Source organism: Xyrauchen texanus, chromosome 11 (genome assembly GCF_025860055.1).
Source record: "Xyrauchen texanus isolate HMW12.3.18 chromosome 11, RBS_HiC_50CHRs, whole genome shotgun sequence".
Classification (NCBI taxonomy): domain Eukaryota; kingdom Metazoa; phylum Chordata; class Actinopteri; order Cypriniformes; family Catostomidae; genus Xyrauchen; species Xyrauchen texanus.
In genome coordinates, this window is record NC_068286.1 from 36,073,849 (window position 1) to 36,087,855 (window position 14,007).

General features: G+C 38.5%; 1 protein-coding gene across 2 annotated transcripts in view; it reads left to right on the forward strand.

Annotated features, from left to right (window-relative positions):
* The window catches only part of LOC127652141 (tripartite motif-containing protein 2-like), a 29,834-nt gene extending 19,797 nt beyond the window's left edge, over positions 1-10,037 (forward strand). For both annotated transcript variants that reach the window (XM_052138201.1, XM_052138202.1), the window contains exons 4-11: positions 1,412-1,592; positions 2,945-3,707; positions 4,261-4,364; positions 7,042-7,209; positions 7,306-7,474; positions 8,046-8,116; positions 8,434-8,574; positions 9,340-10,037. In XM_052138201.1, coding sequence (XP_051994161.1) covers positions 1,412-1,592; positions 2,945-3,707; positions 4,261-4,364; positions 7,042-7,209; positions 7,306-7,474; positions 8,046-8,116; positions 8,434-8,574; positions 9,340-9,492 — 1,750 coding nt within the window. In that variant the 3' untranslated portion in view covers positions 9,493-10,037. The remainder of the gene's footprint in view (positions 1-1,411; positions 1,593-2,944; positions 3,708-4,260; positions 4,365-7,041; positions 7,210-7,305; positions 7,475-8,045; positions 8,117-8,433; positions 8,575-9,339) is intronic.
* The last annotated feature ends 3,970 nt before the right edge of the window (positions 10,038-14,007 follow it).

The window sequence follows — 14,007 nt, forward strand, 5'->3', positions numbered from 1 at the left end:
CGGTCTACATGTGTTTTGTGGATCTGGAGAAGGCGTATGACTGGGTCCCCCGGGAGAGACTGTGGGAGGTGCTGCGGGAGTACGGGGTGGGGGGGTCCCTTCTTAGGGCGATCCAATCCCTGTACGTCCAAAGCGAGGGCTGTGTCCGGGTCCTCGGCACAAAGTCGAGTTCATTCCATGTGGGGGTTGGTCTCCGCCAAGGCTGCGCTTTGTCACCAATCCTGTTTGTGATATTCATGGACAGGATATCGAGGCGTAGTCGGGGTGGGGAAGGTGTGCGATTCGGTGGGCTGGGGATCTCATCGCTGCTTTTTGCAGATGATGTTGTCTTCATGTCATCATCGGTCCGTGACCTTCAGCTCTCACTGAATCGCTTGGCAGTCGAGTGTGAAGCAGCTGGGATGAGGATTAGCACCTCTAAATCTGAGGCCATGGTTCTCAGCAGGAAACCGATGGAGTGCGTACTCCAGGTAGGGAATGAGGTTTTGCCCCAAGTGAAGGAGTTCAAGTACCTCGGGGTCTTGTTCACGAGTGAGGGGACAATGGAGCAGGAGGTTGGCCGGAGAGTCGGGGCAGCAGGGGCGGTATTGCACTCGCTCTATCGCACCGTTGTCACGAAAAGAGAGCTGAGCCAAAAGGCAAAGCTCTCGATCTACTGGTCAATTTTTGTTCCTACCCTCACCTATGGTCATGAAGGTTGGGTCATGACCGAAAGAACTAGGTCGCGAGTACAAGCGGCCGAAATGGGCTTCCTCAGAAGGGTGGCGGGCTTCTCCCTTAGAGATAGGGTGAGGAGCTCAGTCATCCGTGAGGAGCTCGGAGTAGAGCCGCTGCTCCTTTGCGTTGAAAGGAGTCAGTTGAGGTGGTTTGGGCATCTGGTAAGGATGCCCCCTGGCTGCCTCCCTAGGGAGGTGTTTCAGGCACGTCCAGCTGGGAGGAGGCCTCGGGGAAGACCCAGGACTAGGTGGAGAGATTACATCTCCACACTGGCCTGGGAACGCCTCGGGGTCGCCCAGTCAGAGCTGGTTAATGTGGCTCGGGATAGGGAAGTTTGGGGCCCCCTGCTGGAGCAGCTGCCCCCGCGACCCGACTTCGGATAAGCGGTTGAAGATAGATGGATGGATGGTGGACATACTAAAGACTAATTAAAACACGTAACAAAAAAACTTTTCATTACTTATAATTCAGAAGCAATTTCACATTTGGACCTCACTGTGACCTCACTCACAATCATTGCATTAAGTGTTAAAAGATTCTGTGTGGGCCTTGGAATAAGACTTTTTATTGGACAGAATTTCATTTCTTAATTGCTTTAGTCATTAACTAATTGCTCACAGCTTTACTACTGACTTCGTCAATAATGGTTGATGGATGAATGAATGGTTAATGTACTCATTGAACTGATTCACAGGCTGCCTCAGATAGGAGTAGCAGTTCAGTGCCTGAGAGACATTCTGCTGCAGTTGAACACTCAACGGAGCTCTATAGAGGAAGACATACATTCTTCCTTCAGCGAACTGCACAAAACCCTTGATACACGTAAGAGTGTCCTGCTCATGGAGCTGGAAGTAACGTATGGGATGAAGCAGAAGGTATGTTTGTCTATTTGCAAAGCTTGCATTACAAACTGTTAAAGGAAAAGATCAACCTTTTTTACTTACACTCATGTCATTTCAAACTCCTATGAATTTCTTTCTTCTGCAGAACACAGAAGGATAAATTTTAACGAACGTCACGATCTTATGATTAAACGCATTCGCAGTCTATGATGACTCACTTTAACGCTTAAATAAGCATCATATCGTCATATCCTTCAATCACTCAAAGACTTAAAGACTTATAGTTCTGTTTCTCACCCACACCTATTATATTGCTTCTGAAGTTATGGATTTAAACACTGGAGTCATATGGATTACTTTTGTTCTGCCTATATGTGATTTTTGGAGCTACAATTGATCACATTCACTTGCATTGTATGGACCTAAAGAGCTGAAATATCTTTCTAAAAATCTTCGTTTGTGTTCTGCTGAAGAAAGAAAGTCATACACATGAATGGCATGAGGGTGGGTAAATGATGAGAGGTGAACTATCCCTTTAACGAAATAACTGTTGGTTCTAAATGTATTAAAGGCTGAAAAACACTTTTAATTAAGGGGAACTTTTGGTTAGAAATGTAATAATTTTTATTTGAATGTATTGTATGTATCTGAATGTAATAAACTACCAGAATGAAATAACTTATTGTCCTAAATACAATAAAGGGTCTAAATATAATATCTGTTGGGCATAAATTGGTGTAAAGGTAATAACTTTTGGTCCTAAATGTAATAATTGTAACACTTTATGTTAATTTACCCTTTGTTAAGGGGTTATAAATAGGTTTATTAATGCCTAATAAATAATTTCCAAGTGCATTAAAAATCATTGATATGCATAACAAAAGGCATAAAAAGGTCGACTGGCGTGCGATTTTTACAAAATAGTGAGACATTTTTTCACTTGAATGTTTTAAGTGTTTCATAAACAATTATTCATACTTTAAACAAAAACATGAAATGTGATTATTCATGATATATCAACAACAGGCTTCTTTTTCAGTTTTGTTACATTTATGGTCTTTTTCATTTAGGACCAAAAATTTTTCACTTAAGGCATTTATTAAATTTCACTATTTAATAAATAATAATTTACCATTTATTACATTTGTGCCCTCAACTCATATCATTAACATCAAACCTCATTGCTGAGAGTGAATAACAACTTAAATTATGGTCTGTTCATCATACAAAGTAATGACACACAAATTTCATAGATTACTTTTATGAAACCTTTGGGTGCTTTTTAAAGCTTTAAGTGAGTCACTGCATAGGGGCTCGCTGATAATGTCTGGGTTTTTTTTTTTTTTTTGTAGAGTATCTTAACATGTTTTTCTTCGTGTCTTCAGGTTCTGCAGGCTCAGATGGACACTCTTCTGCAAGAGGAAGCTGCCATCAATCACAACTGCAGTCTGACCAAAGAAGCCTTGGATGGTGGAAGCAAAGCTGTTGTTCTGCAGACCCATAAAGATGTAGGGGAGAGACTCAGTGACCTTGCCAGCCAGGGCCTCCCCCTTCAACCAGAGGAGAACGACCAGCTGGATCTCATGATGGAGATCGATGGACTTCGTAAGTCCATCCACAACCTAGGAACCATAGTCACCACCAATGCCGTGGCCAGTCAGACCGAGGCATCCGGGGAAGGTTTGGAGCAGTGCATTGTGGGCCAACCAGCTTCTGTCCTCATAACCACAAGGGATAAGGCTGGAGGGTTATGCAAAACGGGTAACGCTATCATCTCAGCAGAAGTCTTCACACCAGATGGCAGCATTGCAGATGGTGAAATTGTGGACCTTAAGAATGGAATGTATGAATTCCAATACACTGTGAATAAGGAGGGTGATTTTAGGCTGGCATTGAGACTTTATGATCAGCATATCAAAGGAAGCCCCTTCAAATTAAAAGTCACCAACTCTCCTGATGACTCGCCAACCACCACCACAGCAGCTAATGCGGCCTCCACAGGTTCCAGCGATGGCGGGGCACGGAAACGGAGCGCTAAGTCTCCAGGGAGTAGAAGCCGACAGAAGGGTGTGAGGCGAGGAGGAAGTTTGTTCAGTACCCCAAAGAAGAGAGTGAACCCAATTGAGGATGATCTCATTTTTAAAATAGGTACAGGCATTTCAGGACCAATAGCCTTGGTTTAAAATAAGGTGTAAATCTTTAACTACCGGTACTTTTTACCCTGCTGAAAGGACCACCACATGGTTGCTGGTCCCCAATATGGAATACTGGGATGCTGGTGTGCTTTTGTCCCCACCAGGCTGCTTAACCAGCAAAACTTACTTCAGCCACTAGCGTCATCAGAAAGAACATGCTGACTTGCCAGGTTTATGTTTGCTAGTTAACAACATGTGCTCTCACATCTAGACCAGCACCAAATCAGCAAGACATGCTCCAAACAAGCATCTAATTGACATAAACCAGCCTAGACCAGCATGGAAATGCATGTTGGTCTAAAATGGTCTTTTCAGCAGGGTAGAAGATGGTTCTGGACCGCAGGCTTGGATGAACTATGATCAGTTCAAAGTTATTTTTCTGTTTGAGAGCGAGTATAAAGTATATTTTCACAGCCAAACACCACTCTAACTTCATAGTTATCTTATTTGATTATCTTCACAAATGTTTGATGTTCTGTAACCATTTAGTACTATTTGTTTCATAGGAACAAAAGGGAGGAATAAAGGAGAGTTCACAAACCTCCAAGGAGCAGCAGCTTCTTCAACAGGAACAATCCTGATTGCAGATAGTAACAATCAGTGTGTGCAGGTAAGCAGGTCCTGAATATCTGACTTTTATGGCTGGATTTTTATTCCTGAATTTGGCTTCTTAAAAGAAAAGTTTGAAAATTCTAAAATTCTGTCATTATTTACTCTCCATTATGTGGTTCTAAGCCCTCATGACTTTCTTCTGTGCTGAAAACCCTGATAAGTTGCCTTTGCTAAATTGATCAAGTAACCCTCGTTCCCTCAATTGAAATCATTGATGTTGTCTGCAAAACTTAGCTAATGAAGATAAGTTAACTAGATGCAAGTAGACGTAACTCAGATATGCTTTAGCAATATATCTGTTTCTACTTACTAATTTTAGTTGAATTGACACAAAATTAGATCATGCACTAACAGCTCAAATAAAGAAGATTATAAGCGATTCAATGTCAATCAGTAGATAAACTTAACTCTCCACTGAAATGCATGGATACGTGTACCTCAGCTGCACATGTCAAATGTGAACTGATATAGGATTAACAGGGTCCAACTTGACCAAAGTGGACCCTGATCATCCTGATGGTGTCATCATATGAAACAACTGTTTGCAACTAAACAACATAAATAATACTACAAAAGAGATAAAACCTAAATTAATTCTTAAAGGTATAGTTCACCCAAAAATGAAGTTTCTCTCATTTTTATCTCACCATATTGCCATTCCAGATGTGTATGAGTTTGTTTCTTCTGCTGAACACAAACAAAGCATTTTAGAAGAATATTGCAGCTCTGTAGCTGTTTTTTGAAGCTCCACAATGCATATTAAGGCATATAAATGTATTCCATATGACTCAAGTGGTTAAATCCATATCTTCAGAAGTGATATGATAAGTGTGGTTGAGAAACAGATCAATATTTAAGTCCTTTTTTACTATAAATTCTCCTCCTTGCCCAGTAGGAATGTGAAAGTGGAGATTAATAGTAAAAAAAGGACTTAAATAGTGATCTGTTTCTCACCCACACTTAACAAATCACTTCTGAAGATGTGGATTAAAACATTGGAGTTGAATGGATTACTTTTATGCTGCCTTTATATGCTTTTGGATCACTTACATTGTATAGACCTACAGAGCTGAGACATTCTTCTAAAATATGTAATTTGTTTTCTGCAGAAGAATGAAAGGCATTCACATCTGGTATAGCATGAGGGTGAGTAAATTATGATAATTGTAATTTGTGGGAGAACTATTCCTTTAACAACAATTATTGAAATGCCCCCATCAATTCACATTGACCAAGAAAACATAATTAAATCATTCAAATGCAAGGGATTATGGGTATTCCCCATAGCCATAATTTTGTACTCAATCGTTATTAATACTTCAAATCTTAAGTCTATGTATTTTCAAGATAAATAAGTTCATGGAGCATACTGTAGATGTTTGAGTTATGAGCCCAAAACTTGACATTTCTTGTAATATTAAATTAGGACAACTTGATTTTTCCAGTAATGACATCATTGTGGTTGACAGTTGGTTTACAGTGCAGAACACTTATTACCTAGAACAAGGTAATAATTTAGTTAATGTTTGCTGGCTGAATTCAATACAATGGCGGGGTACAATGTGACTCACTTTAACACTTAAAGCATCTGAAAGTGTCATAAAATTAGTCCAGGCAACTTGTGAGTCATATACCAAGTCTTCTGAAGACATACGATCACTTTGTACAATTACAACTGTAATTTAAGTCATTATTAATTATGAAATCAAATAATTGATGAAGTCCATAAACAAAGCTGAAATCCAATATGGCGACACATCAATGACATCAAACGTCATTGTTTCTTGTGGTATAATGTCAAGAAATTTGGTCTCGAGACACTCAAGAATCTGTTCAAACAATGCCATGAGATTTGAGTGCGACTACATGGCAGACACATGGTGGGTGGGTAAAACTAGTAAATCAGCTTAAGCCGGCACCACACTAGCTGATCATTCCAGTGATTTTAAGCTGTGAGCTTTATTTGCATAATTGCAGGCCAGGCAGAGGCAGAGCACACATTAACATCTGGAGGCAGGATATCGATAATCACTTGAATGTCGGGACTCCCTGCTGAATACATAGCTTCAATAACTGAAAAAAGCACATCAGGCTTGCTTGAAAATGTTGTTCTGATGCAGAAGGCAGGGTCTTGTGTTTTCGTCAAGTGACCAATGAGCTTTTTCTTTCACTGAAGAGCTGACAAGACGTCATGCTGATCTGCATATTATCACAAACGCTGATTGTTTTCCATAGTGATTCTGTCACCAAGCATTATTCCTGCTTTTTTCTCCTGCTCTAAACTGACTTATCAAATCAGAATGTGGAGACACAAAAGTCTGTTTTTATTAAACGTAATTTTGACATACGCAATCTATGGCAAGCCTCCAGGGGATAAATAAACAATCACACACTTTTACAAGGTAAAGTTACTCCATGAATCACATCGTAAATCACTCAATGTGAGTCGTATACCTATCACCCCTCCACCATTTTTATCGTCATATGTGTCACACTTCCAAATGAAGAGAGCGAGATCATAGCAAAAGAGTCTGCATGTGTGACACGCTTGGACAAAATCGACTTGTTTGGAGTCTGTTTGTGTGCCATCAGCTTTAGGCTGGTTTAAGATCTTTTTTTTCAGAAGGGGTGTTTATGCAAAATCTGATAACTGATTTCAATTTTGTGCTGTCTAGATTTTTTCAAATACAGGAGAGTTTCAAAGCCGGTTTGGAGTGCGTGGCCGGTTACCAGGGCAAATGCAGAGGCCCACTGGAGTGGCTGTGCATCCGAATGGTGATATCATCATCGCTGACTATGACAATAAGTGGGTTAGCATCTTCTCTAGCGAGGGCAAATACAAGGTGAGTTGCATATATTTAATTATTATGGACAAACACATCTCTTGGACGCAAAACCTCAACTGCAATTTCTATAATGCTGTTATGATTTTCCTGAAGGCTAAGCTCGGTTCAGGCAGGCTAATGGGCCCAAAAGGTGTATCTGTGGACCAGAATGGTCATGTTATCGTTGTGGACAACAAGGCCTGCACGGTTTACATTTTCCAGCCCAGCGGTAAACTCGTCACAAAGTTTGGCAGCAGGGGAAATGGTGACAGACAGTTTGCAGGTTGGTACACATCTAGAGAATTAAAGACACCTGATGAAGGGCTGTAGCTTGCATTGTTGCATAATCATACAAATTAAAGGTACACTCAGTCATTTTTCAAATATGTCATCTTACTTGCACTTACACTGACACATAGGGGTGTGGATGCAGCATCAACACAACAGTTTTCTGTAACAGATGTCATTGTAGAAATTCACTATTCAGTGGTTACTGAGATTAAGTGAGTAGTATTCAGCTGGTCACGTGATTCTAAAATGGCAGCCCCCATGAAGGGACCCTCTCCATGTAGAATAAAAGAGCTTTTATAAGGTTAATGATATGACTGGTGTCTTCACCTCATGTGAGTGCTCATGATTTTATACATGTTTCAAAATTAAAATACATTTCTTTAGGACTAAAACAATTTTAATAAGGAAAAAAGTGGTTGAGTGAGTGCACTTATAGATGTTCCAAACCCAATTACAAATAACATATACAACATATTACCGTAACATATTTGATAAGAGTTAACAACCTCTCAATCATACTTTGCTACTGTATGAATATAACCCACACCTCTCTTTCTATGAAGGCCCTCATTTTGCAGCAGTCAACAACAACAATGAAATAATAATCACAGACTTTCATAATCACTCTGTTAAGGTAAGCTTAGGCATGCTATTCTCCCCAGGGACTTTATTTATTATAGAAATGATTGATTTCCATGATTTTCAGAGAAATGCAGGACTGTTTTCAAGATACAGAATTTATTAAAAGAATAGTTCACCAAAAAAACATTGTAATTTCAAACCTGTATGGCTTTATTTATTATGTGGAACACAGGAGAATTTTTTAATAATTATGAATATCTAGGTTCATCTTTTTAATCAAATGGCAGTAAAAAGTGACTCTTTATAGTTTAAAAAATGTATCCTATCAAAATAATTGCAGGTTGTAATTCTCTGCTGTCTTTGTTGTAGGTGTTCAATGCAGATGGTGAATTCTTGCTTAAATTTGGCTCAAATGGTGAAGGCAATGGCCAGTTTAATGCTCCTACAGGAGTCGCTGTGGATGTCAACGGGAACATTATTGTGGCAGACTGGGGAAACAGCAGGATACAGGTAAAACTAGAACTTCTTAACGCCTTAAAGGAATAGTTCCCCCAAAAATGAACAATCTCTCATCATTTACTTACCCTCATGCCTTCCCAGATGTGTCTCAATTTATTTCTTCCGTGGAACACACAAAGATTTTGAGGGGAATATTTCAGCTTTGTTGGTCCATACAATATAAGTCAACAGGGTCCAAAACTTTGAAGCTCCACAAAACACATAAAAGCAGCATAAGGACTTAAATATCTGTTTCACACCCATATCTATAATTTTGCTTCTGAAGATATGGATTGAACCACTGAGTCGTATGGATTACTTTTATGCTGCATTTATGTTCTTTTTGAGTTTCAAGTTTTGGACCCTGTTGACCTGCATTTCATGGATCTTTCTTCTAAAATTCTTGTGTTCAGGGATGGCATGAGGGTGAGTAAATGATGGGAGACTTTTCATTTTTGGGTGAATGATTCCTTTAAGGGCTTTGACTTAAATGTGCAACAATAATATAAACATGTGATGTAACTAGCAGTAAAAAGCGGAAATAGTGGTACTAAACAAAACAGCAATGTCTTGAGCCACAGTATTTACACTCTTCAGGGATGTCAGCATATAAATGTCTTACTGAGTTGTCAAAAAAAAACAAAAAACATATTGCCTATGCTTTTTGGCTAAGATCAAGTACAATACAAAACAGACAAATACAAATGTGCAGAACAGAACATTTAATGAGATGAGGTTTAAAAAATCAATCAACTCCAACTGTTTCTCTGCTCTCAGGTGTTTGACGGTAGTGGATCATTTCTCTCTTACATCAACACAGCTGCCGACCCTCTTTACGGGCCCCAGGGCCTGGCTCTGACCTGTGACGGCCATGTTGTAGTGGCTGATTCTGGAAACCACTGCTTCAAAGTGTATCGATACCTGCAATGACTTATGAGTGACTGTTTCAAAGTGAAAAGTCTGTTTGTTGGACATTGATGTCATACTGTGTGTCCAGCTCTTGCACTTCGTTTGATGTAATGTTATTTCACCTACAGTTACAATGGACCGTATTCTCCATCCTTGATTTCTTTTATATTTGTTACTACTGTTGGATGACTTTCTGAGAAGACTAAAGCTTGTGAACATGCACTGTAAATATGATGTTAATGGAATGCCTTTGCCAAAACTCCACACACTGCACTGTGGACATTTTGCAGAACTGAGACAACTGAATGCATCAGTGAGAATACTACCTACCTAAGCTAAAGATTCTGCTTGTATGTGCTGCATGTGTGGACTATGCAGGTGTCTTCCTATTGGACAGAGCTGACTTATCAAACACTGTCCAATTCCTGTGTTTTGTAAAACAGAATTTCTTAAAGGGATAGTTCACCCAAAAATGAAAATTGTCTTATCATTTACTCACCCTCATGCCATTCCAGATGACTTTCTTTCTTCAATAGAACACAAAGATTTTTAGAAGAATATATCAGCTCTGTAGGTCCAGACAATACAAGTGAATGGTGATCAGACCTTTTGTAGCTCAAAATAAATCACAAAAAGGAAACATACTCCATATCTTCAGTAGCAGTATAATAGGTGTGGTTGAGAAACAGATCAAAATTGAAGTCTTTTTTATACTAAATCTCCACTTTCACATCTGAAAGTCACATGTGGTGCCTGTTTTGTTTTAATTTCGCATCTTAAAGTGAAAGCTAAAGTGGAGATTTAGAGTAAAAAGGACTTTCTGTTTCTCACCCACACCCATCATATCGCTTCTGAAGAAATGGATTTAACCACTGGAAACATAGGTATTGCTTTTATGTTTCCTTTATGTGATTTTTGGAGCTACAAATATCAGATCACCATTCACTTGCATTATATGGACTTACCGAGCTGATATATCTTTCTATAAATCTTAGTTTGTGTTCTGATGATAGAAAGACATATACAGTGCATCTGGAAAGTATTCACAGCACTTCACTTTTTCCACATGTTTTATGTTACAGCCTTATTCCAAAATTTATTAAATTTATTATTTTCCTCAATTCTACAAACAATACCCCATAATAACAAAATGAAATAAGTTTGTTTGAAATCTTTGCAAATTTATAATAAAAAAAATAAAATAAAAATCACATGTACATAAGTATTCACAGCCTTTGCTCAAAGCTTTTTTGAAGCACCTTTGGCACCAATTACAGTCTCAAGTCTTTGAGTATGATACTACAAGCTTGGCACAACTATTTTTGGGCAGTTTCTCCCATTCTTCTCTGCAGGACCTCTCAAGCTCCATCAGGTTGGATGGGGAGTGTCGGTGCACAGCCATTTTCAGATCTCTCCAGAGATGTTCAATCAGGTTTGAGTCTGGGCTCTGGCTGGACTTAGGTTCGTTGTCCTGTTGGAAGATGAACCTTCACCCCAGTCTGAGGTCCAGAGCGCTCTGGAGCAGGTTTTCATCAAGGAGGTCTCTGTACATTGCTGCATTCATCTTTCCCAGACTAGTCTCCCAGTACCTGCCGCTGAAAACATCCCCACAGCATGATACTGCCACCACCATGCTTCACTGTAGGGATGGTATTGGCCAGGTGATGAGTGGTGCCTGGTTTCCTCCAGACATGATGCTTGCCATTCAGGTAAAGAGTTAAATCATTGTTTCAACAGACCAGAGAACTTTGTTTCTCATAGTCTGAGAGTCCTTCAGGTGAATATTAGCAAACTCCAGGCAGGCTGTCATGTGCCTTTTACTGAGGAGAGGCTTCCATCTGGCCAGATGGAAGTGGAGTGCTGCAGAGATGGTTGTTCTTCTGGAAGTTTCTCCTCTCTACACAGAGAAATGCTGGAGCTCTGTCAGAGTGACAATCGGGTTCTTGGTCACCTCCCTGACTAAGGCCCTTCTCCCCTGATCACTCAGTTTGGCCGGGCAGCCAGCTCTAGGAAGAGTCCTGGTGGTTCCAAACTTCTTCCATTTACTGACGATGGAGGCCACTGTGCCCATTAGGACCTTCAGTGCTGCAGACATTTTTCTGTACCCTTCCCCAGATCTGTGCCTCGAATTACAATCCTGTCTCTGAGGTCTATAGACAATTCCTTGGACTTCATGGCTTGGTTTGTGCTCTAACATGCACTGTTAACTGTGGGACCTTATATAGACAGGTGTGTGCCTTTCCAAATCATGTCCAATCAACTGAAGTTGTAGGAACATCTCAAGGATGATCAGTGGAAACAGGATGCACCTGAGCTCAATTTTGGGTGTCATGGCAAAGGCTGTGAATACTTATGTACATGTGATTTTTATTTTTTTTTTTCGTTTTTTATTTTTAATAAATTTGCAAAGATTTCAAACAAATTTCTTTCACGTTGTCACTATGGGGTATTGTTTGTAGAATTTTGAGGAAAATAATTTATTTAATCAATTTTGGAATAAGGCTGTAACATAACAAAATGTGGAAAAAGTGAAGTGCTGTGAATACTTTCCGGATGCACTGTACATCTGGGATGGTATGAGGGTGAGTAAATGATAAGATAGTTTTCATTTTTGAAGAGTTCACCCAAAAATGTAAATTGTCATTATTTATTCTCCCTCGTGAAATTACATTACCAATGAGTAATGACAAAAATGTATCCTTACTTTAAACAAGGCAATCGCATGGCTTCCAAAGAGTTGAAATACAGCGCACAAGTCGTATGGGATACTCAACTTTTGTGTTCCACAGAAGGATTTGGAACACATGAGGGTGAGTAAATGATGATGTAATTTTCATTTTTAGTATACCTTTAAGATTGTGATAGGACATAGCTTGAAATTTTGATGAGGTTATAAGTTAAATCATGCAGCTAAGAGAACAGACAGGTGAGTTTTTATCTCCCTGTCTCAGGCTGTCCATCCATGTTCATTAATCTTGCAGTTAATTGATACATGGCCTGGTTACTATTATTACTAATGTGGTCATCATATTCCATCTGTGTCAGTTAATTCTGTCTAATAAGTGCAACATGACTTACAGTGTGGTATTTTAGCATTAAAAGCAAACTGTTTGCCCTGTTTAACGACATACTGTGTGTACTGTATGCATGTAAGAGACTAACAGTTGATCACACAGTATACAGCTCTTTATTTAGAAAATATTAGGACTGTATATTGTCCTTACATATACTGTTAAAAATTGAAATAGTTATATATTTGTGTAATTATCTTAAATAATTTTTCCAAGAAAAAGGTGTTGAGTGGTCTCTTGTTTGGGTTAAATATGAAAACATTTCAGTTAATTTGTGGCCTGAAGTTAAAAGCAAATGATTTAATCTTGTATTTTGTTGTATTATGTTTTTCTTTTGCGCATAGGTAACTTCCACCTTATCAAACATTTTCGTGTTTATGCCAGGATTCTGTATAGAGACATGATTCACATCTTACTTATAATGTAATACAAATTTTATCATAACATAATAGCAATATAATTGCCATTTATTATTATTTAAATTTTGTTCATCATTATTGTCATATCATTATTGTCATGTCATTCTTGTGTTTTCCCCAAGGACTCTTATTTTTAAAGTTATACTTGACTCTTAGTTTGAAGTTTTTATGGTCCTCTGTTATGCCTGTCTTCCTGTCCTTTGCACTAATTGGTGTTCCTCATCTACTTGTTGTAGCCGGAGTGTTTCCTCTTGTTTTTTTATTTTTTGTGTTTCCTCTCGTCTGTCGTTCCTGTTTCAATTCTTGTTTGTAGCCTTATATAGTGCGTTAGTTGCCAGCGTATTGTCTTCTTCCTCCAAGTTCTTCGTTTGGATTCCCACTCTCTCGCATCTTCCCTTCACAAGCTCTGACAATTATAAAGCAATGGTAATTATTTTATTTTTTTTAATCTCTTGCTGTTTAAAAACGTCAGAATGTGTCTTATTTGTTGATAAGTCGATCTGTACTGTAAATTGTATATGATTTAAAATGTCGATTGTTTTTATTTGTATAAGGATTATGTTAAAGTTTTATGGTCATGTCTGTACAAAATCAGCCTTAACATTTTATAATTTTTCTTATTGAGTAAATTCAGTTGAATGTTTTTATTTAACTTTGCTCATCTGCGGATGTATGCTTATGATTTAAACCCGTAATCTTGCCTGAACTGTTTTAACTGTATTCTTTTTTTATTATTATTGCTATCATTTCATCAATTATGTTATCATGCTAATGTGGTGCATTAAAAAGTGACTTCGAAAAAGCTTGTCCTTTTTTTTTTAAATTAAAATAATCATTGCAAAACTGATACACTTAAACTCAAGACTCTGTGTTAACCATAAAAATGTTGTAAATAGTTATAAGTCTTAATTAAATTGGTTACAAATTATTTGAATATAAAATTATGTAAACATGATCTGTGCACGTTTTTCTTTTATTGGTAACCGTTTTATATTGGCACTGTCTAAATAGGCAATCAATGTCCAACAAAAATAACTTGTCACGAT